We start from the raw sequence: 27,074 nt of genomic DNA, 5'->3' as shown, positions 1-27,074 counted from the left end.
TAAGTACTTATTGAGAGCTAGGCACCACACTAAGCACCGGGGTAGATCCAAGCTAATCAGGTTGGACACGGTCCACGTCCGACGAGGGGCTCAAAGAATCCCCATTTTACGGATGAGGTCGTTGAGGTCCAGAGAAGTTAAGTATCTTTCCCAAGGTCAAACAGCAGACAAGTGGAGGAGTGGGGATTAGAACTCGGGTCCTCCTGACTCCCAAGACCATGCTCTCTATCCAGTAGGCCATGCTGCCTTTAGCTGCCGCTCTAATTTACCTCCTCCAACTGCTGTTGCCTGTCTTAGCTAGCGTGGGTTTATATCTGCCCACCTGCCCAGGAAAAGGACAAGAGGAAGGGGAGAGAATAATAATAACAATTATGGTTATTTGTTAAGGGCTTGCTATGTGCCAAGCTCTGTACTAAGCACTGGGGTAGATACAAGGTAAACAGGTTGTCCCACATGGGGCTCATAGTCTTGATCCACATTTTACAGATGAGGTAACTGAGACCCCGAGAAGTTAAGTGACTTGCCCAAGGTCACACAGCCAAGTGGTGGAGCCGAGATTACAACCCACATCTTCTAACTCCTAAGCCTGGGCTCTTTCCACTATTCCACGCTGCTTCTCGAGAGAAGGACATAGAGAACTAGAGGTATCTCCGGCCCACCTCAGAGAGAAACAAGGAGAGTCGAAAGCAGTAACGGACTCCCTCACGGAGTCTCCCGCCCTTACGTTACTCCGGATCCAGTTCGTGAACCTGAATGTGGCCCAGGACCCCGGATCCAGTCCACGCCCCCTTCTGCTGTCTTCGGCCAGAGGAAGAAACAAGAATTTGCAAGAACCACCTCCACCAGCACGAACTGACTGTCCCTTATTGTTCCCCCCTTTGAAATGAAAGACCCCAGTGTCTTACCCTTCTCGCTCATCATCTGTGTTGTAGTACACCTGCAAAACAAAACGAGAAGTTCACTGTCCCAGCCCTCTCACTGGCCCTTACAGGACTGTCATTCCAAAAGCAGCAAAGAAAATATCTCTATTTGGGGCACTTGGCCTCATAAAGTAATATTTTATTCATGCCAAACCAGACGATTCTCTAAGATAAATTCGGTTGGTGCTGCCCCTCATTTCTATTCCCTTTGGCTTGTTCCCTTGGGCACGTCGGTAGCATTCATTCGTTCATTCAATCGTATTTGAGCGCTTACTTTGTGCAGAGCACTGTACTAAGCGCCTAGAAAGTACAATTCGGCAACAGATAGAGACAATCCCTACCCAACAATGGTTTCACAGTCTAGAAGGGGGGAGACAGACAACAAAACAAGTAGACAGGCATCAATAGCATCAATATAAATAAGTAGATTGTAGATATATACACATCATTAATAAAACAGACTAATAAATATGTACATATATACACAAATGCTGTGTGTGGGGGGGGGTAAAGCAGAGGGAGGGACTCGGCGATGGAGAGGGGAGGAGAAGCAGAGGTAAAGGGGGGCTCAGTCTGGGAAGGCCTGCTGGAGGAGGTGAGCTCTCGGCCCTCCCTGTCCCACCTGATCTCTTACTGACGGAATCATGTTATTTAAGTTATATGTTTCCTACGCAGCCAGCAACATGGTTTCTCTTAGCTTGGAGGGACGGGTAGGCGGCTAGAAGGGCAATTCAAGGGAACTATTTGGGTAATCGTGTGGCAGGACCAATTTTCCAGGAAAGATGAAATATTTCTTGAGAGAAGTTGTGAATTATTTAAAAACGTCAGTCTCCTTGTACATCTTCGGGGAAGTCTTCCTACAAGTTTCTTAGAGCTGGTGACTTCTGAAAGACCCCTGGATAGGTGCTAAGCTGGCTTTGGGGTGTTTTGCTAAACGGGTTTAGCTTAGCTGGTTTAGGGGTGGACTGATGAGAGAGCACATTAAAGTTTCAAATGAAAGTGCACCTCCACTAACTCCATAATTTTAAGGTAAGAAAAGGACAGCACAGCCATTAAAAGCAGGCTTCTCTAGCCTCCCTCCTTCCCCCATCCCATGTGCCTACCTTTCCTTACTCACAATTTAGGGCAAATCCAAAAGATAATAATAATGTTGGTATTTGTTAAGCGCCTACGATGTGCCGAGCACTGTTCTAAACGCTGGGGTAGATACAGGGTAATCAGGTTGCCCCGCGTGAGGCTCACAGTTGATCCCCATTTTACAGATGAGGTAACTGAGGCCCAGAGAAGTGACTTGCCCACAGTCACACAGCTGAGACGTGGCGGAGCCCGGCATTCGAACCCATGACCTCTGACTCCCAAGCCCACGCTCTTTCCACTGTGCCACGCTGCTCTAAAAGATAAGAAGTAAGATTCCGCAAGAGCTATTTTCCAAGAACCCAGTCATCATTTTCACTTTTTCTTCCATTAGGTGGCACTCCGTTACTCAAGGCCCAACCCTCATCCCTGGGTAAACCTTTCTCTTGATCACGCACCAAACTTTCCTTGACGGCACACATTTTCTTATTCCTTTTCTCTGAACTTCAGAAGTGTCAGATATATTTTTTTCTCTTCACCTCCTCCGGTAAACAGGGACAATAACGTGTATCACGTAAAGGAGCTCTTTGCAAAGTAAAAACTTTCCCGAAGCTGACTCTACCAATCGGGACTTGGGATCTCACCTGTCCAGTTCTCTGCAGGTTTCCAAAATGAACATCGGGGATAAAGAGAACGGGCTGAGAATCCAGATCGGTCATTGTTTTGAAGAAGGTGATGTCGCTCTTCTTCTGTAAGGGGATTGCTGACAACTTCCCGTCGGCAGCTGGACAAGATCACGGGAAATCATTATAAAGAGGTGATCTGATGGGATTTAAAATCCCCATTCGCAAGCTTATTTTGGAGTTCATTGGCCTGCATCCCTATCTCCTTGTCCAAGACCCAACCTCAGCTCTGCTCTGGCTTCAGCCACCCCGGCCAAGGAACACAGATAGTAATAATAATAATGATAGCATTTAAGTGCTTAATAGGTGCCAGGTACTGTACTAATCACTAGGGTGGATATGCGCAAATCGAGTTGAACACAGTCCCTGTCGCATGTGGGCCTCACAGTTTCAATCCCCATTTTACAGATGAGGTAACTGAGGCACAGAGAAGTGAAGTGACTTGCTCAACGTCACACAGCAGACAAGTGACAGAGCCAAGACTAGAACCTAGGTCCTTCCGACTCCCAGGCCCATGTTCTATCCACTAGGCCATGCAACTTCTCGATAAGGAAGCAGGGGTTTCCCTGAATAATGGTGACTTCGAACAAGTAGAGAACCATATCTGCCTGCCCACAGTAAGGCACTCCTGGGTTGCTCTGGGCTTGCCTCCTTCCCCACCTTCTCGGGGACAGGGACTGTGTCTGCCCTAAACAGGGGACGTGGGCAGGGAATGTGTTTATTTGTTATATTGTACTCTCCCAGGCGCTTAGTACAGTGCTCTGCACTCGGTAAGTGCTCAATAAATACGATTGACTGGATGAATGAATGGATGGTTATCTTGTACTTCCCCAATACGTAGCAAAAGCTACACGAATACATAACTATTGCGATGAAAAAATGGCAAAGTGACCGGTCATCAAGTTGCATTATCAGAGGAAGACCCCACCAATCAACGTTATGGAGGCTTGGAGAGACCCCAGCCCCTCCAAAGGCATTCGAGGGGGCTTCAAGCACCTCCTCCGGGCTGCAGGCACTCCCGGAGGATCCCGGCTTGCCGAGCGCAGCTCCCTGTTTGCCTACTCTTCCCAGAAGGCTCAGGTGGGCCCGTATTTGTGATGGGACTCAGAGGCATGAAACGAGGCCCTCCAAGGTGCCCTGGGAAAGCAGCTGAAACCAGGGGAACCCTGGAATAATAATAATCGTCAACTTGTTAAAAACTCACTAAGTGCCCGGCACCGTTCTAAGTGCTGGGGTAGATACGAGTTAATCCTGTCGGACACCATCCGCGTCACAAATGGGGCTCACGCTCTTATCCCTACTTTACAGATGAGGTAACTGAGACCCAGAGAATAATAATAACAACGGTATTTTTTTCATCCATTCAGTCGTATTTACTGAGCGCTTACTGTGTGCAGAGAAGCGCTACTGTATTCCGGCCCTGTTCTAGGATAAGTGACATGCCCCAGGTCACACGGCAGACACGTGGCAGAGCCGGTATTAGAGCTCAGGTCCTTCTGACTCCCAGGCCCATCCTCTATCCACTAAACCACACTGCTTCTCCAGTCTAGCCATCCCAGTCCACCTACCCAGAGCTCCCTCCTAAAATCCATCCAGGCTCCGGGCCCCAGAGGGACTCCCAAAACCACCGTTGGTTTCCAAGACTCCTCACGTCGAGGAAATCGGCGGAGTGAAAACAAGGGATGCTAGGAGGCACCTGTGCGGCAGCCCGACACCCTGCCGGATATCACCGCTCTGAGGCGGGACATCAAGAGGCTTGAAGACAAACTCACCGTTGTTGCCCTGGGTTTGGGATGCTTGACCCTTCCCCTTCTTTCTGTTCTGCTTCCTCTCTTCATCCCGGATTTTTCTCTCAGCTCCCTGACGGCAAGACAAATACAAGCGGCGTGTTAACAAAGCACAAAAGAGCTACCGCCTGTGCGTGCCATGTTGAGGATGAAATAAGCCAGGGAGAAGCAGGAGACAGAATGGCACCATCTCTATCCCTCAGGCAGGGTCAGGGTCTCAACTGTGGGAGCACTACAAGAGATTACGAATCCTCGTCGAAACCCAGCTTCAGCACGTAGCCTCTTTGCTAAGATAAACAATCAGACAAGCTTGGACATCTTTTTTCATGTGGGCTTCCGAAAAAAATGGCATAATAAACAAATCACCCTAAGCTTGGGGCTGGGTTTTTATATAGAGGCGCAGCTTGTTTCCCAAGTTCCAAATACTAGAAAGTCACACTTCCTTCCCCCAAATAAAAGCTAAGCACAAGAAGCACATACCCACACCCACGGATTGAAGATCTGCCAATTCTAGCCCTTTTCAATTTCCCCTGACTTTTTCCCATTTTCTCACTTCTCGTATTCACAAGCCTAAATGCCGGCTTCTGCCTACGTCCCTCAGGTCGGGCAACCGAAGCCCAGCACGACCAAGAAACCCGACTCTTGACCTTGATTTTCACAGCACTTAAACTCCCTATTCCTCCCGGTTTCCTTCCTTCAATACTTCTGGCCCTATGCTCGTGAGTGGAAACTAGGTGTTCAGCAAAGGAGTCCGTATGCCTTTTTTTAGTGGTATTCGTTAATAATAACGTTAATAACGTTGGTGTTTGTTAAGCGCTTACTACGTGCAGAGCACTGTTCTAAGCGCTGGGGTAGATACAGGGGAATGAGGTTGTCCCACGTGAGGCTCACAGTCTTCATCCCCATTTTCCAGATGAGGGAACTGAGGCCCAGAGAAGTGAAGTGACTTGCCCACAGTCACACAGCTGGCAAGGGGCAGAGTCGGGATTCAAACCCATGACCTCTGACTCCCAAGCTTACTGTGTGCCAGGCACTGTACTAAGGACTGGAGTATATAGAAGCTAATGGGCATCATCCCCATCCCACATGGGGTTCACAGTTTTAATCCCCATTTTACAGATGAGTGAACTCCAGGCACAGAGAAGCGTAGTGACTTGCCTTGCCCAAGGCCACACGGCAGGCAAGCGATAGAGCCGGGATTATAACCCAGGTCTTTCTGACTTTCAGGCCCTATCCCCTAGGCCACGTAGAATCTCCTTCCTGCTAGACTTCTATACGTACACGCATATTTGCTAAATTCTGAGTAACAACGCCATTCGACCGCCAAACATCTTGAAGTGAGCGGCATCCCCTACATCTCTACCCTATTTTGACACTCATCTGTCCTCTGGCTGTAAACCCATCCTCCTCCCTTCCCGCTGTAGATGTGGGGCTCCTCGGTCAACAGAAAGCACGGGCCCGGGAGCCAGAGGACCTGGGTTCTAATACCAGCTCTGCCACTTTTTTGCTGTGTGAACTTGACAAGTCACTTGACTTCACTTTGCCTCAGTTTCCTTAACTGCATAATGGGGATTCAATACCTGTTCTCTCCCCTACTTAGGCTGCGAGTCCCCACGTGGGACAGGGACTGTATTTGACCTGATTAACTTGCATCTACACTAGAGCTTAGAACACTGCTTGACATACACTAAGCACTTAACGATTGTAGCGTTTCATCTAATTGTGGTATCTGTGCGGTGCAAACTATGTGCCAGGCACCGTGCTGAGCGCTGGGGGGAATCCAAGCCCATCGGATTGGACACGGTCCCTGTCCCGCACGGGGCTCGCAGTCTTCGTCCCCATTTTACAGATGAGGTAACTGAGGCACAGAGAAGTGAAGTGACTTGCCCAAGGTCGCACAGAAAACAAGTGGCGGAGCCGGGATTAGAACCCAGGTCCTTCTGATAGGCCTGTGCTCTACCCACCAGGCTGTGCTGCTTCACGTTATTCTTCAAACACTTCCCATGTGCCAGACACTAAGCGCTGGGGTGGACACAGCAAATCAGGTAGGACACGAGTCCCTGACGCACACGGGGCTCACAGTCTTGATCACCATTTTACAGATGGGATAACTGAGGCCCAGAGGAAGTGAAGTGACTTGTCCAAGGTCACACAGCAGACTAGGAAGCACCGGCAGTGGGGACAGGAGCCTCTGGGAAGATTGGAGAGTACGGCAACACTCTACGTGTTCGATTTGGTCTGAAGGGGTAGGCTGCCCTTGAACTTGTCTGCCCTTGTCTGACAGTCTCCTAAATGAGGGTGTGCGCTGTCCCGATTGGAGTTGCTATTTGCTTGTCTACTGTTGGGACTTTAGGCACTGTGCTGCCTAGTTAATAGGATTCTGCGAGACTATTTAGATCTGTGCTGCCAATGGAGGTCTCTGTTTAAACGCCGGTGGGATTTTTCTACAGCACAGGCTATTACATGACGTTGATTTTCTTCAGACTTATCAGTCCGTAATGGCCGTCTGATTCTACAAATTGGAACACTTGCCAAAATCTACCCGTAGGTTTTTTTTGGTCATGCTGAGATTTCTTTTATCACTCAATCAGAGGTAACGGTCTTAGTTTCCTGTTAAGTAGGCATTGAATGTGGCCTCGGTTTATTCTGAGAATCGCATGAATCTTTAAATAACTGGTGCGCTTTCATTTAATAAAATGTATGCTTTTATGAATACTAAAGTTTCCTGAAGGGTGATTTGCTTGAAAGAGCGCTATTAAACATTATAAATACGCTTGCTATAAGGGAAGTGGAAGAAGCATTTAAAAGGCCATTTTCACTTTCATTTGATTGGAGTGTTAACTGGAGGTCAAACCGAGGTTTAATAATTAGCAGGTGTGCTTGGAAGTCTGTTCTGGAAGTGGAAAATCTGTTGCTCTAAAACGAAGGGCTCGTGCTCTGCTATCTGAGAAAGCGAAGGATGAAGAAGGCTCTTTTCGAGCTTCCAGACCACCAGCTTTTGAAACAGTTGATTTCCTCCAATCCTTTTTTTTTCCCTTCGATTTTGACTTTAGATTTATAAGTTCAAGCAAAAACTATGACTATTTAGAACAATCACATAGATTCACAAATAAACCCCATGGCCTCATATCCTCCTCTTTTGGGGCATATGTCAAAGTATTTATTCAGATGCACGTTTCTGGGTCAAGAGATTTTAATGAAGACGAAATTGTGCGCTGACTACGATCCCCGGTGGCAGTTATGATTTTCACCATTAAAATTCCCTTTAAATTGTAGCTATTGCCCCTGCAAAAATAATTCAGTGTTTAAGGGAGATTGTAACGGGAGGGCTTTCACCCGGAACGTAGTCAATTATCGTTCATATCTACCCTATCAGAACTAAGGAATTTCTCACCTTAAGTGATATACATATATATAGTGTAAAGACAAAATAGTGTCAATAATGATGACATTTATTAAGTGTTTGCTATTTTCCAAGCACTGTGCTAAGTGCTAGTGTAGACACAACAGATGACTCTGTTTTACTGTACTCTCCCATGTGTCTACACAGGAAGTGCTCAATAAATATGATTGAATGATTAAAATAATCAGATTAGAAATAGTCCGTTATCCCACTCCAGGTTCACTACAGCGCCAAATGTCCTACCCGTGAGTTATAATCAATCATATTTACAGATCACTGAACTAAGCGATTGGGAGAGTACAATATAGCAGAATTGGCAGACACATTCCCTGCCCACAGTGAGCTTACAGTCTAGAGCTTCCTGTCAATGAGCTTCGATCCATCATTCGATCACACTTATTGAGTATGTGTGAAGAACACTGCACTCGGTGCTTGGAAGATTACAGTACAACAGATTTTATAGATAGGTTCCCTGCCCACAAGGAGCTTACATTCCAAACAGTGGTGCAGCCCATAATCTAGCTCTTATTTCCAGTAATGTCTGAACAGAAGTCAAATGTTCTCTGACATTTTTCTGTGGCTGTAAACATGACCCTGACATTTTGGTGGCCACGACTTTCTGTATTTAGGGTCCTGATAAACAGCAGAATCCTGTAAAACATTTAGGGTGTTTTGCAGTACATTTGCTGCCTCTCACCGCTCACAAGTTTGTGTTTCAGTGTGCACTGGTATCTGCTTGCCGGTCTTTCTATTTAATAACGATGGCATTTGTTAAGCGCTTACTATGTGCAAAGCACTGTTCTAAGCGCTAGGGGGATACAAGGTGATCCGGCTGTCCCATGTGGGGCTCACAGTTTTAATCCCCATTTTACAGATGAGGGAACTGAGGCCCAGAGAAGTAAAGTGACTTGCCCAAAGTCACACAGCAGACAAGTGGCGGAGTGGGGATTGGAACCCACAACCTCTGACTCCCATACCCAGGCTCCTTCCACTAAGCCACGCTGCTTCTCTGATTCCCTACTCTGTCTCTCAGTGGCCCCATGGAATCCCCCAGTGATGAGTTGGAAAAATTCTGTCCTAAAGTAACTCAGATGGAGAGGTCATTACCTTATTCTTGAGTTCTAAACTACGCAGTGTTGTCATTTAACCCTAGGGTTAGTATTCTAGACTGTGAGCCTGTTGTGGGCACGGATTGCCTTTGTTGCTGAATGGTATTTCCCAAGTGGCTTCGGAGTCAGAGGTGTGTGTGACTGTGGGCAAGTCACTTCACTTCTCTGTGCCTCAGTTCCCTCATCTGTAAAATGGGGATTAACTGTGAGCCTCACGTGGGACAACCTGATTCCCCTGTATCTCCCCCAGCGCTTAGAACAGTGCTCGGCACATAGTAAGCGCTTACCAGATACCAACATTATCAAGTGTTCTGCCCACAGTACGCACTCAATAAATATGATTGAATTGAATTGAATGATTATTGGATTGTTTTCATTCGGATCTGTGCCCTTAGGGAACTTTTTATTCATCTCCCCCTCCCAGCCCCACAACAATTATGCACAGATCCATAGTTATGTATTTCTATTAATATCTGCCTCCTTCTCTAGACTGTAAGCTTCTCGTGGACAGGGAATGTGCCACCCAACCTTGCTGTTTTGTTCTCTCCCAAGTGTTTACTACAGTGCTTTGCACATCGCACATGCTCAATAAATACCAATGACTGCTTGATTTTTCCTATATTAACCATAGCGGGTGTGTCTCGGTCAGTTCTACTGGTCAGAATCCAATAGAGGGTTAGGAAGCCACCAAATCCCGAGACCAAAATTGATGTCTTTTTTTTTTTTTGTACCCAGTGCAATCAAATTTCTATTCCTTCTTTTAAAATAGGCACTGATGCAAACCCAAATGACTCCAACAACTCTCTCCGGTGGGTCGCCTTAAGTAAAATGATAAAAAAAAAAAATCTACTCAGCAGCAGCACTTTTCCAAAAAGAGGTGAATAACAATAATTAGAAGTCTAAACAAATGCTTTTCCTACAACATTCCCTAGCACACTGATCAGCTGAATAATTAGTTTGGGAAAAGGATAGTAAGACAATACACGTGAACAATGGTTTCTTGTGTCACCCTATCATCTTGACTCACCTTGTCACAGAAGACTTTGATCTGGCAATAAGCCCTGTGGATCGGTTTATTGCTGCGATTGTTATAACTGTATGTGTCGATCTGAATCATCAAAGGCAGCCCTTTCACCCCTTTTTGAGAGGAAAAATCTGTACTTAGGCAATTCACAGTGATGAAAATCTAAGAGAGAAAAAAATCAGAAGTTATCTGAAAAAAAAGGCATGCATACCTACATGAAATTCAAGAGCTGAACTCAGCCCAAACTTTGGAGAATACCCAAAGACTCTTCTGAAAGAAGCTGGTTGCCTAAATAACTGCAAATGCAATAACAAAATCCAGTTTTAATTATTTCAGCAGGTAGAATGTTGGAAAGCACAGTCCTTTGACTTTAGCTTGAAATTTCAGAAGGTTTCAGATCCAGATTTCAGGCTTCAGGATTATTATTTTATCTATTAAATCATGTACCCCTAAATAAACTGAGTTTGCTATGCCTTACCGTGCACTGCTAGGAGTATTATGTCTCCTAAAGGGAAGACATGAACCACTCTCTATATAGTGTTACTGAAAGTTCAGCATTCAGTATTTTTACACTCTCTTGCGCATGTGGAACCAGCCTAAGCCATATGAAATTTGCATACCCGATACTAGCTCAGGGAAGCAGCTGGCCTAGTGGATAGAGCTCAGGCCTGGAAGATGGAAGGATCTGGGCTCTAATCCCGACTCCGCCACTTATATGCTGTGTGAGCTTGGGCAAGTCGTTTCATTTTGTCCTGCCTCTTGGCCTGGAACACCCTCCCCTCCTTCAAAGGTTTATTGAAGGTACATCTCCTCCATGAGGCCTTCCCTAAGTCCTCTTTTCCTCATCTCCCACTCCCTCCTGCGTCTCCCTGACTTGCTCTCTTGATTCATCCCTCCTTCCAGCCCCCCAGCACTACTGTACATAGCTATAGTTTATTTATATTAATGTCTGTCTCCCCCTTTAGACGGGAAGCTCGTTGTTGGCAGGGAATATGTCTAAGTGCTCTGCACCCAGTAAGCGCTCAATAAATATGACTGATTGCCTCACTGAGCGGGAAGAGGAGAAGAGATCGGGTGACTGGCCGGGATCCATATTTGCGTAACTTTGCCTTGCAGGAAGGTATCCTATATCACACTGGAAGTCACCTTCAATCACATTCAACTGTTAAATTGCAGATATAGTCAAAACCCCCAAAGCCACACATCCCAGAAGAGGGGACTTACAGTCAACCCAATGAACCATGTAAGGAAAATTAAGCACCACAGGGACAAGGGCTTAAAGAAGTCGCCGAATAACTACTATGATTAATGTTATATGATAACACGTTGTTAAAATATTAACGGCACCACTGTAGAGAATATAGAGGAAGGTAATCAAATAAGACTCTGGCAGGCTAACTATGTGACCCCGACTTTGTTCAAAACCGAGACCCTCATCTTCCTTTCCAAATCCTCTCCTCCCAACTTGTTCTCCCTTCTATATTGTCTAAGATCTCGGATTTGTGATCTCTGAACATTTGATCTTTGCCCCAACCCCAAAGCACTTATGTACATATCTTTAAATTGTACATTATAAATTACTTATTCATTCATATTAATGTCCATCTCCCCTTCTAGACTATAGGATCATTTTGGGCAGGGAACGTGAGTGCTAATTCTGTTGTTCGTACTCTCCCAAATGCATAGTACAGTCCTCTGCACACAGTAGGCACTCGATAAATACCGTCGATTGATTTCCCCATACTTTCCCATCATTGTCGACACCCCCACCAACCTCCCCATCTCTCAAGCCTACGACCTTGACAGTATCCTTGGTACTCGCCAAACTCTCCCCTTCTTCTCCATCTAAATGGTCACCCTGCTGTTCTCAAAAGAGTCACGGAACTGCAATCCACAAGGGACAGCAGTATGACAACAGACAAGACTTCACTGAGAGAGGAATAGTTTTCACTCTGTAAATAAGTCACCCCGTCCAACTGTACCCATGGCAGATGCTCAATCAGCCAATAAATCAATGACACCGATCAAGGGCTTACTGTATGCAGAGTATTGTACTCCGCACTCGGGAGAGTACAGTGGAGTCGGAAGCTTAATGGAGCTGATTTTTTATCGAGCTCTCTGGCTGCAAGGGTCTGCTTCTGTCAAGTGTCTTCACTTATTCCCTAGTGCCAAGAATGGTGTGCTATACTTGGGCCTGGAAGAGTCAGCCTGATGAATGCAGCTGCCCCCAAACCTACCTTTTCCCCCACACCACCTTGATTCTATTTATTGCTATTGTTTTAATGAGATGTACATCCCCTTGATTCTATTTATTGCTATTGTTTTTGTCTGTCTTCCCCGATTAGTCTGTAAGCCCGTCAATGGGCAGGGACTGTCTCTATCTGTTGCTGATTTGTACATTCCAAGCGCTTAGTACAGTGCTCTGCACATAGAAAGTGCTCAATAAATACTATTGAATGAATGAACACCAACCAACTCACACAAGAGCAGATGGTGGCTGGAAGCCAATCTTTCCGGCATTTAGAGCATTAGGAAGACTGCGTCCGTTTCCCGCCGAGGACTGCTTGATGGGAGAGGTAAGGTGATCAAAGACTGTCCCCCGTTGATATTTCTGACTGCTGATTTTGACCCTGTTTTCCCCTGGATCGCGTTCTTTCTGTTCAACGTGGGTCTCTTTCCCTATTTAACCTGTGAGTGCCTTATAAGCGGCTGTTCATTTTCAGGTTAGTATCCCAGTGCTTTGTATAATACTTTGCCCCCCTTAAGTGATTAATAAATGATCATATTAATACTTAGAATTGGCAGCTGACATTACTTCCACAGCAATTTCACTTTGATGATCTTATTGTTATCCTCATTAATACCAACAATAATGATAATAATAAAATGATGGTGAGGATGCATCTTAAAATTAAATATGTTAAACAGGAGCAATTAATCAAATGTGGCCATTTTTAGAGCTTTACTCTTCTCATTCCTTCACCTCAGACCAGCATTCCAGAAACCAGAAAATAAACAGTAATTGGCATCATTTTCTAAACCATTAAAATTCAGGCCTCATTCCCTGACGTGTCTGCCCGTCACGATAGATATCTGCTCCAGGAAGCCGAGGGAGATGATAACCGTAGGCTTTCGTCAGCTCGTGGCCTGCATTAAAGGGCCTGGGGTGATTAGCCTTTTGAGTTCACAAGGACAGATGGAAGAGCAGCCCAGAAATAATCGATGCTTTCCTGGAGACTAGAAAATGACTCTATGATAGGAACCTGACAGAGGATCTAAAAACATCAGGCATCCCTCAGGAGTGGTCTCTAAAGGTTAAACAAAATGACCATAAACTAGAATCCCACTAGGGACACTAAGTAACTGAACCAACCAAGAACTACCTGAGGTAACAGGGGACTTCAGAAATTTCTCCAGGCTGCGAATTTAACCACCACAGCATCCCACCCTTCGGAAAGAGAAAGCAAATATATACAGGCTTACTGTCTCTGCTACACTATGTTGGGAGGAAAGGAGCAGGGGCCTGTTTGCAATCCCGGAGACTAATAATACCATTAGGTATTTTATAATGGCGTTGGCAGTGTCCCTTTGTTCGCTTTCTTGAACTAAGAGCACGGAAGGATTGCAGCGCTCGATGGTATCACAGTTTCGCCCTCCTGCACTAACAGCCCGAATAGTTGAACTTTAACTGAAGAAAGGAGTAAGGGGTGGAGAGGCAGGAAAGGTCATAGACTAATACCTCGGTTTTGTGGCTGCTTGAGCTATTCGGTTTCATCTTCCACACCCAACCTATTTCGTGCTCTTTATGGAGCAGGCAGTTCTCTTCAAAGTACATCTAGGAAGGGCTCACAGTCTCAAAGGCCTTTTTGGTGGGGAAAGGATAGAAATCCCTATCTGAGCCTGGAAAAGCCGAAATAAAAAGGATCTCCGCAACAAAGGACACACCTTTTCCCTAACACGGGGACTCTGTCCCCACATCGGCTTATTCTCCCAAGCGTTTGTATAGTACTCTGAACACAGAAATAATAATGATAATAATAATAATGGTATTTGTTAGGCACTTACTGTATGCCGAGCACTGTACTAAATGCTCGGAAAACAGCGTGGCCTAGTGGAAAAAGCACAAGTCTTGGGTTCTAATTAATAATAATAATAATAATAATAATAATGTTGGTATTTGTTAAGTGCTTACTACGTGCAGAGCACTGTTCTAAGCACTGGGGTAGATACAGGGGAATGAGGTTGTCCCACGTGTGGCTCACAGTCTTCATCTCCATTTTACAGATGAGGGAACTGAGGCACAGAGAAGTGAAGTGACACAGTCACACAGCTGACAAGGGGCAGAGTCGGGATTCGAACCTATGACCTCTGACTCCCAAGCCCGGCCTCTTTCCACTGAGCCACGCTGCTTCTCTAATTCTGGCTTTGTCACCTGTCTGCTGTGTGACCTCGGGCAAATCACTTGACTGCCCTACGCCTCAGTTACTTCACTGTAAAATTCATTCATTCATCCAATCGTATTTACCGAGCACTTACTGTATGTAAAGCACTGTACGAAGAGCTTGGGAGGGTACAGTATAACAACACGCAGAAAACGGGGATGAAAACCGCGAGCTCCATTTAGGACATGGACTGTGTCCAATCTGATTACTTTGTATCTATCCCAGAGCTTAGTGCAGTGCCTGGCACAAAAGTGCTTAAAAAATACCATTAAAAAAAAACCCAAGCCAACCGGATCCCACATGGGGCTCACCGTCTAAGCGGGAAGGAGAAGTGAGGACTCCATAAACGCCACTGATTGAGATCACTTGTCCAAAGTGGAACTGGTCAGGCTCCTGCCTCCGCTGAGGCCTGGCCTCTACCCTTCATCCCCGGTCCCAGGCCCGTCAACGAGGGACATCAGCTCCACGGACACAGAGAGAGAGAGGGCAGCCCCAGCTGGTCTGCCGTTTCCCTTGAAGACACTAGGATGCCGCAAGTCGAATGTGCCGTCGACCTCGATTTTTGCCATCTTTCAGCAAGCTGAAGCTAGCTAACTCGGCCGCACACCCAGAGGGGTTCCTCTCTTTCTCCCTTCAGGCTCTGGGGAAGGGTCGGAAGTGTGTTTTTTTAATGGTATTTGTTAAGCACTTACTATGTCCCAGGCACTGTACCAAGCACTAGGGTAGATACAATCTAATCCGGTTAGATGTGGTCCATGCCTGTTTATTTGTTCTGATGCCTGTCTCCCACTTCTACACTGTGAGCCCGTTGTTGGGTAGGGATCGTCTCTATTTGTTACTGAACTGTACTTTCCAAGCACTTAGTACAGTGCTCTGCATACGGTAAGTGCTCAATAAATAAGACCGAATGAATTGAATGAATGAATGTCCCACAATGGGCTCACAGTCTTAATCCCCATTTTCCAGATGAGGTAACTGAGGGATAGAGAAGTGACTTGCCCAGGGTCACACAGCAGACGAGCACACCCCTGACTCCCAGGCCCATGCTCTATCCCCTACACCATGCTGTTTCTCACCCTCTGGGACCCCAGAGCCCAGGGAGGTGACCCAAAGGTCCCTCTCCCGCTAGGCCTGCCCAGGCAGCCTGCTGGGTGAGCCCAGGAGCGAGGCGGGGTCTGGGCTTAGGGACCACCACACTTTGTATGGGGCTGCTTGAGACTGAGATCCCCTTCCTCACTCTCTTCCTTCCCAGTCTACGCGGCAGCAGCTTTAGCTAAAATGGTCCATCCTGGGCTGGGTGCTTACTACGCGCCAGGCACCGTACTAAGCGCTGGGGTACATACAAGGTTGGACTCGGTCTCTGTCAGACAACAGCATCCGTTGAGCACTCACCGTGTGCAAAGCACTGTACGAAGGGCTTTGGAGAGTACAATAAAACAGACACATTCCCTACCCGCGGGGCTCGTGGTCTGATTTCCCATTTTACAGTTGAGATAAGTGAGGCACAGAAAAGTTAAATGACCTGCTTAGGTTCACACAGCAGACACGTGACAGTGCCGGGATTAGAACCCGGGTCCTTCTGACTCCCAGGCCCCTGCTCTAACCACTAGGCCCCGCTGCTTCTACAGAGACCTTTGAAACAATCATCCAGGAACCAGTATGTGCACATTTAAAAGAATACAGCAATGAGACCGTGGAGAACTCTGTTGATTCATCACGGCTTTACAGACTGATAACACGTCCCCAGTGAGCTGTGCCTATAACCAGAAAACCCTAACCATAACACCCTTAACCTAACCGGAGCTTAAGGTTCTCACCCTAGGAAGTACACCATCTAATACTAGACGAAATAGAAAACAAAACTTTAAATGCCAGTGTGCTGTGGGGAAAGTAACCAAATTATTCACGTATGAGGTCCAGAACATCGGAATTGTATCCAACAGTTGTGACAAGAGACAAGACTTGTCCAGGGTCACACAGCAGACAAGTGCTAGAGTCAGCATGAGAACCCAGGTCCTTCTGACTCCAGAAGGACAGGTCACAGATCCAAATGCACAGATGACGCAGAAGGGAAGGTGAGCCGGGGACAAGAGAGCTTAATCGGGGAAGTCTCTCGGAGCTCAAGAGGCTGGATGGGTGGTCCATATTGAGTCCAGGTCTCACAGTTGTTGGATGCAATTCCTATTGTTATTATCTGGAGAACAACGACCAGCTCCCCAGATTGGAGGAAATACCCACAGCAACAGAGCTTTGTTGGGAGGAACACCTGGAAGAAAATGGATGGAAGCAGGACACCAAAGCAGCTGTTACGGTGAACCGAAAGGGGTGTGTGAAAACAGGGAAGGTAGAAGGAACCGCTTCGGGATATAATAATGTGGGCATTTGTTAAGCACTTACTATGTGCAAAGCACTGTTCTAAGCACTGCGGGGGGATACAAGGTGATCAGGTTGTCCCAGGTGGGGCTCACAGTCTTAATCCCCATTTTACAGATGAGGGAACTGAGGCACCGAGAAGTGAAGTGACTTGCCCAAAGTCACACAGCTGACAAGTGGCGGAGCCGGGATTCGAACCCATGACCTCTGACTCCCCAGCCCGGGCTCCTTCCGCTGAGCCACGCTGACAGTGAAGCACAGATGCGAACAGTGGGATGAGCAGATTCTTTTTAGAAGAGAAGCAGCGCGGCTCAGTGGAAAGAGCACGGGCTGGGGAGTCAGAGGTCATGGGTTCAAATCCCAGCTCGGCCACTTGTCGGCTGTGTGACTCTGGGCAAGTCACTTCACTTCTCGGTGCCTCAGTTACCTCATCTGGAAAATGGGGATGAAGACTGTGAGCCCCACGTGGGACAACCTGATTCCCCTGTGTCTACCCCAGTGCTTAGAACAGTGCTCGGCACGTAGTAAGCGCTTAACAAATACCAACATTATTATTATTTTTATGGTATTTCTTGAACGCTATATGCTGAGCATTATAAGTGCTGGAGTAGATACTAGCTAATCAGACTGGAACAGTCCCATGTCCCACCTGGGGCTCACAGTCATAATCCCCATTTTACAGATGATGTAACTGAGGCACAGCAATGGTAAGTCACACAACAGCCAAGTGGCAGGGCTGGGATTAAAACCCAGGTCCTTCTGACTCCTAGGCCCATGCTCTATCCACTAGGCCATGCTGCTTCTCAGTGCTTCTGTTGGGAGCCACTGCTGCAAGATTGCCAGCTCCACTGACAGCACAAGAGGGGGACGAGGTTCCGTATTTTTTTAAATATCTGTTTAGTGTTTACTATGCACCAGCACAAGCTAATCAGGTTGGACACAGTCCACGTCCCACGTGCGGCTCACGGTCTTAAACCTCATTTTACCGATGACGTTACTGAGGCGCAAAGGAAGAGAAGTGACTTGTCCAAGGTCATACAGCAGACAGGTGCTCGAGTCAGGATTAGAACCCGGGTCCTTCTGACTCCCAGGCCTGTGCTCCATCCACTAGGCCACACTGCTTCTGGAGTGAAGGCCTTGTGCGCGTGCGAGCTCGTTGTGGGCAGGGACTGTCTCTCTTTATTGGTGTAGTATACTTTCCCAAGCGCTTAGTACAGTGCTCTGCGTACAGTAAGCGCTCGATAAATATGACTGACTTAACGAATGCCAAGATGCAACCACAGCAACCACCGTCCGACCCGATCCGTCCGTACCCACCTCGGCACTTAATACACCACCCCGCTCACCCTAAGTGCTTAACAAATACCGCAGTTATTATAATTATTATTCTTACTGTAATTATTACGAGAGCAGGGGCAGGTCCTTTCTGGGTTACAGACATCTATGCAGCAAGGAACTATCTTTTCCTACAAACACTGTGGAATAGTGCCGGTTGCACGTCTTTTTTTTTTTTCAGTCATCCTGGCAGGCGTAGGCAGGATTTCGCTATTGGCAGAGTCACCTTAAAAACCAGGAGAATTAGGAAATCTTTCTAAAGTCTTTCCTGCCTAATCTCTCGTCTCCCCCGCGCCGACTACGCATTTACTTACATGCCCCATTCAGTTCTCTGATACTCACTCCAGCCCCACAGCATTTATATCCTTATCTTTAAATAAATGGTGGTATTTGTATACCGACATTATTTGTAATTAAATAATAATAATAATAATAATGTTGGTATTTGTTAAGCGCTTACTATGTGCCGAGCACTGTTCTAAGCGCTGGGGTAGACATAGGGGAATCAGGTTAAACGGTGGTATTTGTATACCAACATTATTTGTATACCAACATTATTTGTATACCAACATTATTATTATTATTATTATTTGTTAAGCGCTTACTATGTGCCAAGCACTGTTCTAAGCGCTGGGGGATACAAGGTGATCAGGTTGTCCCACGTGGGGCTCACAGGTTTAATCCCCATTTTACAGGTGAGGTAACTGAGGCACAGAGAAGTTAAGTGACTTGCCCAAAGTCACACAGCTGGCAAGTGTCAGAGCTGGGATTAGAACCCGCAACCTCTGACTCCCAAGCCCGGGCTCTTTCCACTGAGCCAAGCTGCATCTTTATACTCTGATATTTCCCCTATCCATAATCTACTATAACGTCTGTCTCCTCCTATTGAGTGTAAGTTCCTTGTGGGCAGGGATTGCATTTTCACAAGCACAGCGCTCCGTATAGAGTAAGCGCTCAATAAGTATCATTGTTCGGCTTCAGTGAGTGTCTATGGAATCCACGACTGATGCCAAAACGTGGTCTCAGTCGCCTACGAACCATAAATCAGACACCTAGACAGGATAAAAACCTCTAACCTGAATATTCCAACAAAACTGCCAAACGGACAGGTAACAAAAACGTCAACGTTAGCATTGCCGGGACTTCAGATAACATTCAAGTGTGACTGCAGAATAGATGTATGAAAGCAACTGTGCAGGGAGAGATGGAAATTTCACGGCAGGAGACGTAAAATAATCTCTTGATACACGTGACTAGTCACTGGATCTTCACGGTGCATATAAAAGGCAAGTGCCCTTGTACTGTGTTTAATGTTCTTCGACTGCACCATCTCAAGGGAGATATATTAAAATACAGACAGACCAACCAGTCGGGGAATTGGTACATTAACTAGCTCCGTGCTTCAGCAAACTCTTCTATTAGCTTGCCATTAAAATAGATGGACTGAGCTTTGATTTGGAAATGTTATTTGCCTTAAAAATACAAAAAAAGGCTCAATCATTTGATTTTAAATTCCTAACTATTGTGAGATTTTAACAGAAATATCTTGCCTTTTTTTCTTAATGGCATTTAAGTGCTTACTAGGTGCCTGGCACTGTACTAAACACTGGAATAGACGTCAGCTAATCGGGTTGAACAAAGTCCACGTCCCATGTGAGGCTCACGGTCATAATCCTCATTATTATTTACCGGTGAGGTAACCGAGGCCCAGAGAAGTGAACTGATTTGCTCAAGGCCAAACAGCAGACTAATAATAATAACAGCTGTGGTATATGTTAAGTGCTTACTATGTGCCAGGCACTGTACTAATCGCTGGGGCAGCTACAAGGTAATTGGGTTGGACACGGTCCACGTCCCACATGGGGCTCACAGTCTTAACCCCCATTTTACAGTTGAGGTAACTGAGGCCCAGGGAAGTGAAGCGACTTGCCCAAGGTCACATGGCAGACAAATGACGGAACCCACGGTGTATCCGCTAGGCCACACTGCTTCCAGGATTAGAACCCAGGTCCTTCTGACTCCCAGGCCCATCTTCTATCCACTAGGCCATGTTGCTTCCAGGATTAGAACCCAGGTCACCTAGCTCCCAGGCCTGCGGTCTTTCCACCAGGCTAGGCTGCTTCTCGGGGTGGTCCATAAGTGACGGAGGCGAAACTGCTCCAGGAGTGGGAAGGTGTCTTCTGGTGTTTTCAGACCTCCTACTTGGTCTGAAGCTTGATGCTCTGTTATCACCAAATTCGGCTTAGAAATCTGCCCAAAGGGATTTCTGTTTGAGCACTGAGGTAACAGCAACAGCAGCAAGAGCAGGCCTAGGGTATAGAGCCCCGGCCTGGGAGTCAGAAGATCATCCGTTCTAATCCTGGCTCCACCACTTGTCTGCTGTGTGACCTTGGGCAAGTCACTTCACTTCTCTGGGCCTCAATTACCTCATCTGTAAAATGGGGATCGAGACCGTGAACCCCACGAGGGACAGGGACCGTGTCCAACCGGATTAACCTATATTAACCCCAGCACTTAGAACAGTGCCTGGCACAGAGTAAGTGCTTAACAAGTACCACAATTATTATTATTAAAAATTACAGTATTACTATTATTATGATTATTAGTAGTAGTAGAGGTAATACCATTTATTGTGAACCTAAAGTGTGTGCAGCACAATAATAAGTTTCAGGAAAGAATCCATGTGAGGGAATTAGACATGGCCCCTGGTTCTTAGGGGCTCACAATCAAAACATAAAAGTAGGAGAGGGGATGGCAGAGACTTAAGGAAAGTTGAAACCACAGCATCACTAAAATAACTAAAAACACGCTAAAACACGGATAAGTTCCCAGATAGATACTGTTGCTGGTGAAGCTGGGATCTGATCCATTCATCTATGATTAGGAAATCAGTGGCACAATCACCTTTCTAATAATACCATTTCTCTTTCACCCATATTTTTCAGGCATTCTTATCCCAAGCAAAAATGGGTTTGTTATTTCGTGATCACCAAATCTAAACCCGTTTCACCATTTTCATCTGAAATCGGGAGAGTAAGCATGCCTGCCTACATGTACCAAGCCCTGTGCAGAATTTGGGCTTCGAACCACCGGGGTCCCGTATTTTAACCCAAAAGGCAAGGTAACAGTTCGGTTTCCTTAGTGAAATGCAGCAGTTTCTAAGATTATTGATAACGTATGAATTGGCTACGGCTTCATAACCTCCTCCATGATCCGCAGGCATTCAAAATGGAACAAAGGTATGACTTTTTTAGTTCAAAACCAAAGACTGGCAAATATTGACATTTCTCTTTCGAAACTTGCTAAATCCACACCACACCCTAGCAACGACATAAAAACGCCATGTGCCCTGGCTACCACGCGGATCCTTACTTGGAAACCACGAGGGGGCATCAAAACTTCAAGACTACAAGATTTTCCTTCCCGTAATTTTTTAGTCCTTAGAGGTCTGATGGTGTCGTAGGGGACAGAGCCCGGGCCTGGGAGTCGGGAGGACCTGGGTTCTAATCCCAGCTCTACCACTTGTCTGTTGTGTGACCTTGAGTAAGTCATTTCACTTGTCTGCGCCTCAGTTCCCTCATCTGTAAAATGGCGATTAAGATTGTGAGACCCACGTTTGCACACGGAGGGTGTCCTACCTTGTATCTACCCCGGTCCTTAGTACGGTGCCTGACACATAATAAACCCTCAACTGATACCATAAAAAAAAGAAAGAAAGAAACTGGCATTCTCGCTGATGAACAGACCATTGCTATTGAACTTTTCCCAGCCCACCTTACCTATCTGCTTCTTTGACCCAATCCCCAACCCACTCTCTTCATTCCTGCCAAGCAACTGTAAGCTCACTGTGGGCAGGGAATATGTCTGCTCACTGTTATACCGTACTCTCCCAAGCGCTTAGTACGGTGCGCTGTACAGAGTAAGAGCTCAATAAATATGACTGACTGAGTGAATGAACCTCCTAACTACACCTCTTTGTCTACTCTCCTACTTCTATTCCCACATTCACTCTGCTCCACCCTGCTAAGAATTCCCTTCCTCTCCAAATCCATTAGACCACAGCCCTCGCCAAATTCAAAGTCCTCCTGAAAACTCAACACTCCACAACAAGCCAAGTTATAATAATAATGTTGGTATCTGTTAAGCGCTTACTATGTGCCGAGCACTGTTCTAAGCGCTGGGGTAGACACAGGGGAATCAGGTTGCCCCACGTGGGGCTCACAGTCTTCATCCCCATTTTACAGATGAGGTGACTCAGGCACCGAGAAGTTACGTGACCTGCCCAAAGTCACACAGCTGACAAGTGGCCGAACCGGGATCCGAACCCATGAACTCTGACTCCAAAGCCCGTGCTCTTTCCACTGAGCCACACTGCTTCTCTAAGTTATACAAACTTTATATATCACTTATGTCCCCGCTTTACTCATCCTCCACATATATGTATACATTTGTATTCAATTACGTATTTGATTACTCTGCAATCACTCTGTCTGTCTGCCCCCTTAAGAACTTAAGTTCCCTGTGGGCAGAAAAGATGTGATAAGTTTGTTTCGTATTTTTCAGTACAGTGCACTATATTAAGTGGGAGGGGGGTTTTTATTATTTATTTTTTTAAAAAAAGGTATCAGTTAAAAGTTTACTATGTACCAGGCACCGTACTAACCACTGGGGTAAATATACAAGCTAATCAGGTTGGACATAATCCATATCGCACTTAGGGCTCACAGTCAACCCCCATTATACAAATAAGGGAACTGAGGCACAGAGAAATTAAGTGACTTGCCCAAGGCCACACAGCGGACAAGTGGCAGAGCAAGGATTAGATTCCAGGTCCTTCTGACTCCTGGGGCCATTCTCTATCCACTAGGCCACACTGCTTCTTAATGAATACTGTCACTTCCTCTATTATTACGGTAACAATATTAATACGGTATTTGCTAAGTGCTTACTATGAGCCAGGGACTGTACTAAGAGCTTGGGTGAATACAAGCAAATCGGGTTGGACACAGTCCCTGTCTCTCATGGGACTCACAGTCTCAATCCCCAGATTGAGTTACAGATGAGGTAACTGAGGCACAGAGAAGTGAAGTGACTTGCCCAACTTCACAGCAGACATGTGGCAGAGCCGGGATTAGAATCCATGACCTTCTGACTCCCAGGCCTGTGCTTTAGCCACTATATGACGTGGCTTCTCGTGTGTTGGCCGAAGTGGGTAAACCCTACCACCATGTGGCCCCAGGGCCTTTAATCCACTTTTAAAATATGCCTTTAAAAGAGAATAGACTCATCTGAGGAAAACACCATTTAAATTATACATGTAGTATTTGGTCAAGAAATTTATCATACGGTGGACATATCCAATTTCCAGAGCAAAGGTTCCCATTTACCATTCTTCTAAGGACCGATGAAATTATTCTTATTCCTTCAAGAATACCTGAATAGAAGAATTTCTCCTGTCAAAATGCCTGGCCTCTCTTAGTGCACTAGCCACATCAAATGGAAATTAAAGTAAAACAAAAAATAATACGTGGAGTGAAGTCACTTTGGGGTATAAAGAACTGCCAGTATTCTAATAGCCTAACTATTGGTTAAATCATTCTTTGACGCACATCCAAGTTGCGTCAAGATTATTCAGAAGTGTGTTTTACAAGGAAGGACCATTCAATCACTTTTCCTGAAAGCCCTAATTTTCCCAGCAATCAACTTGACTTTAATGGTGAACCAGAAAAATGATAGCCGACTAAGCGCCTCTGCTCCCGGCGATAAATCACCTACAATTACACTACTGAAGATCCGGTCTTAAGAGTGCTTCCCATTCAGAGAATACAGCACCTGCCTGCAGCCGAACCGACGTCTTGGGAAATTAGTTTATCCAGTGTCTTACCAACAAGGGCAAGTTTCAAATGAACGACACTTCCTCTTTGCGAACAAGTACTTTTCCTCAGGTCATCCCAACCAGGGAAACAGAAATCATCTTCCACATTAACAACACCCTTTAGTGTACTGAGGATGATGCCACATTCAGCCATATTTACTGCTCTGAAACAACTCCATGAATGTAAAAATTATTCAGTAAGATGAAAAAAAGAAGGAAAGGTTTGTTTACTTAATTCCCAAGATGATAGACCACTCACAGGCCCCGAGGAAGCAGAGAAGGTATTCCTTTTGAGTTCTCTTGCTAAATTCAATGGTCATCCTATCCTCCTCGAACTCTCCGCTGTGGTCCACCCTTCTCCTGGAAACATGATCTAGCCTTGGCTTCGGGGATCCTGTCCTCCCCTGGTTCTCCTGCTATCTCTCTGGCCACTCCTTCTCAGTCTCTTTCACGGGCTCCTCCGCCTCTGACGGTCTAACTGTGGGAGTCCCTCGTGGCTCGGTTCTGGGTCCCCTTCAATTCTCCACCTGCACCCCCTCTCTCGGAGAACTCATTCGCTCCCACGGCTTCAACTACCGTCTCTGCTGTGCGACCTTGGGCAAGAGACTTCACTTCTCTGTGCCTCAGTTGCCTCATCTGCAAAATGGGGATTGAGACTGTGAGCTCCACATGGGACATGGACTGCTTGGATTGCTCAGATCTGCTTGGATCTAACCCAGCGCTTGGTACAGTTAGCATTTAACAAAGACCATTATAATTATGATTATTCTTCTTCCCAAATCTACCTCTCAGATCTGACCCCTCTCCTTCTCTACAATCTCATATTTCTTCCTGCCTTTAAGACATCTCTTCTTGGATGTCCCAACACCTCATCTGTCCATAGAACGCAGGGCTGGGAGCCAGAAGATCATGGGTTCTAATCCCAGCTCCACCTCATGTCTCTTTGTGTGACCTTGGGCAAATCACTTCACTGGGTCTCAGTTACCTCATCTGTAAAATGGTGATTGAGAGTGCGAGCCCTATGTGAGACAGGGACTGTGTCCAACCTTACTAACTTGTACCTACCCCAGTGCTTAGAACAGTGCCTAGCACACAGTAAGCGTTTAACAAGTCCCACAGTTACTATTATGATTATCCAAACCTTGTCCTCCCCAACTTTCTCATCACTTTGGGCAATATCACCATCATCCCTGCTTCACAAGGCTGGAACTTGGGCATTATCCTTGTCTCATCTTCAATCCACATATTCAACCTGTCATCAAATCCTGTCAAACATCCCTAGAATCTACCCTTTCCCCTCCATCCAAACTGCTACTTCACTGATTGAAGCATTTATCCTCTCCCAGTTCGGCTACTGCAACAGATTCCTTGCTGACCTCCCTGCCTCCTGTCTCTCCTCACTCCAGGCCATACTTCACTCTGCTGTCCTGATAATTTACAAAGAAAACAAAACCTCAGTCCACATCTCTCCTTTACGCAAAAAAACCCCACCTTCGATAGTTGTCCATCTAGTTCTGTCACAGACAGAAACTCCTTACCGTCGGCTTTAAGGCACTCAATCAGCTCTCCCCCTTACCTTACCTGGCTGATTTCCTATCACCCAATTCACACATTTGGCTCTTCTAACACTAACACAACTCAATTTACCTCAATCTCATCTTTCTTGCCACCGACCCCGTGCCCACGACCTCCCTATGGCCTGAAACTCCCTCCTCCTTCGTATCTGACAGACCACCACTCTCCCACCCTTCAAAACCATCTTAAGATCACATCTCCTTCCCCAAGCCCTCACTTCCCCTATTTGCTCTCCCCTCACTGTCTCTTATGCAGTTGGCTATGTAATTTTTTTTTACCGGTATTTGTTAAGCACTATTGTGCCAGGCTCTGTTCTAGGCGCTACGGTGGATACAAGCTAATGAGGTTGGACGCAGTCCCCGTCCCAAATGGGGCTCATGGTCTTAATCCCCATTTTGCAGATGAGGTAACTGAGGCACCGACTTGCCCAAGGTCACACAGCAGACAAGTGGCGGAGCCAAGATTAGAACCTAGCCCTGTGCTCTCTGCTTCTCTGTTTAAGTCCCCTGAATTTTATCCCACCCCCAGAGCACATATGTACATGTCCATTTCTAATTTTTGCTTCCTGTCTCCTCCTGCAGTCTGTAAACTCCGGATGGACACAGCTCATGTCTACCCATCTATTGTATTGTCCTCTCCCATGCTCAGTGCAGTGATCTGCATAGAAAGTGCTAAATAAATACCACTGATGGATTCTAGATAAATCTCTCCAAATCCGACAACTTCCAGGCCGGACACTGTAATGAAGGTAACAGTAATAATAATAATAATGTTGGTATTTGTTAAGCGCTTACTATGTGCCGAGCACTGTTCTAAGCGCTGGGGTAGACACAGGGGAATCAGGTTGTCCCACGTGGGGCTCACAGTCTTAATCCCCATTTTACAGATGAGGTAACTGAGGCACCGAGAAGTTAAGTGACTTGCCCAAAGTCACTCAGCTGACAAGTGGCCGAGCCGGGATTCGAACCCATGACCTCTGAAGATTGTCAGAATGACAAAATTAATTCTGAATGTGGGAAATGCTATCTTGTGCTAAAGGGAATACTATTTTCCCCCCTACCTTCCTACTCCCTAAGCACAGAGGCAGTCTAGAAAGCGGTGGGATTTTCTGAAGCAGCGTGGCTCGGTGGAAAGAGCCCGGGCTTGGGAGTCAGAGGTCATGGGCTCGAATCCCGGCTCTGCCACTTGGCAGCTGTGTGACTGTGGGCAAGTCACTTCACTTCTCTGTGCCTCAGTGACCTCATCTGTAAAATGGGGATGAAGACTGTGAGCCTCACGTGGGACAACCTCATTCCCCTGTATCTACCCCAACGCTTAGAACAGAGCCCTGCACGTCGTAAGTGCTTAACAAATACCAACATTATTATTATTATTATTTTCTGGCTGGACAAAGAGTTTTGGATTTAATAGTGGTACATTCTACCTTTGCTGAAGACAAAAAACATTGGAGGAATGAGGGAATTCAGCAGTATGC

The 27,074-nt window shown here is 46.2% G+C and overlaps 1 protein-coding gene across 2 annotated transcripts in view; it reads right to left on the bottom strand.

Annotated features, from left to right (window-relative positions):
• GRHL2 (grainyhead like transcription factor 2) overlaps positions 1–27,074 on the bottom strand; it is a 104,426-nt gene that overhangs the window by 18,296 nt on the left and 59,056 nt on the right. For both annotated transcript variants that reach the window (XM_029063259.2, XM_029063258.2), the window contains exons 8-11: positions 10,004–10,162; positions 4,450–4,537; positions 2,639–2,778; positions 906–937 (exon numbers count right to left, since the gene is read on the bottom strand). In XM_029063259.2, coding sequence (XP_028919092.1) covers positions 906–937; positions 2,639–2,778; positions 4,450–4,537; positions 10,004–10,162 — 419 coding nt within the window. The remainder of the gene's footprint in view (positions 1–905; positions 938–2,638; positions 2,779–4,449; positions 4,538–10,003; positions 10,163–27,074) is intronic.

The sequence above is a fragment of the Ornithorhynchus anatinus genome, chromosome 4 (assembly GCF_004115215.2).
Source record: "Ornithorhynchus anatinus isolate Pmale09 chromosome 4, mOrnAna1.pri.v4, whole genome shotgun sequence".
In the NCBI taxonomy this organism is placed as follows: Eukaryota; Metazoa; Chordata; class Mammalia; order Monotremata; family Ornithorhynchidae; genus Ornithorhynchus; species Ornithorhynchus anatinus.
The sequence above is the reverse complement of the archived record's forward strand: the minus strand, read 5'-3'. Positions and strand labels throughout refer to the sequence as shown.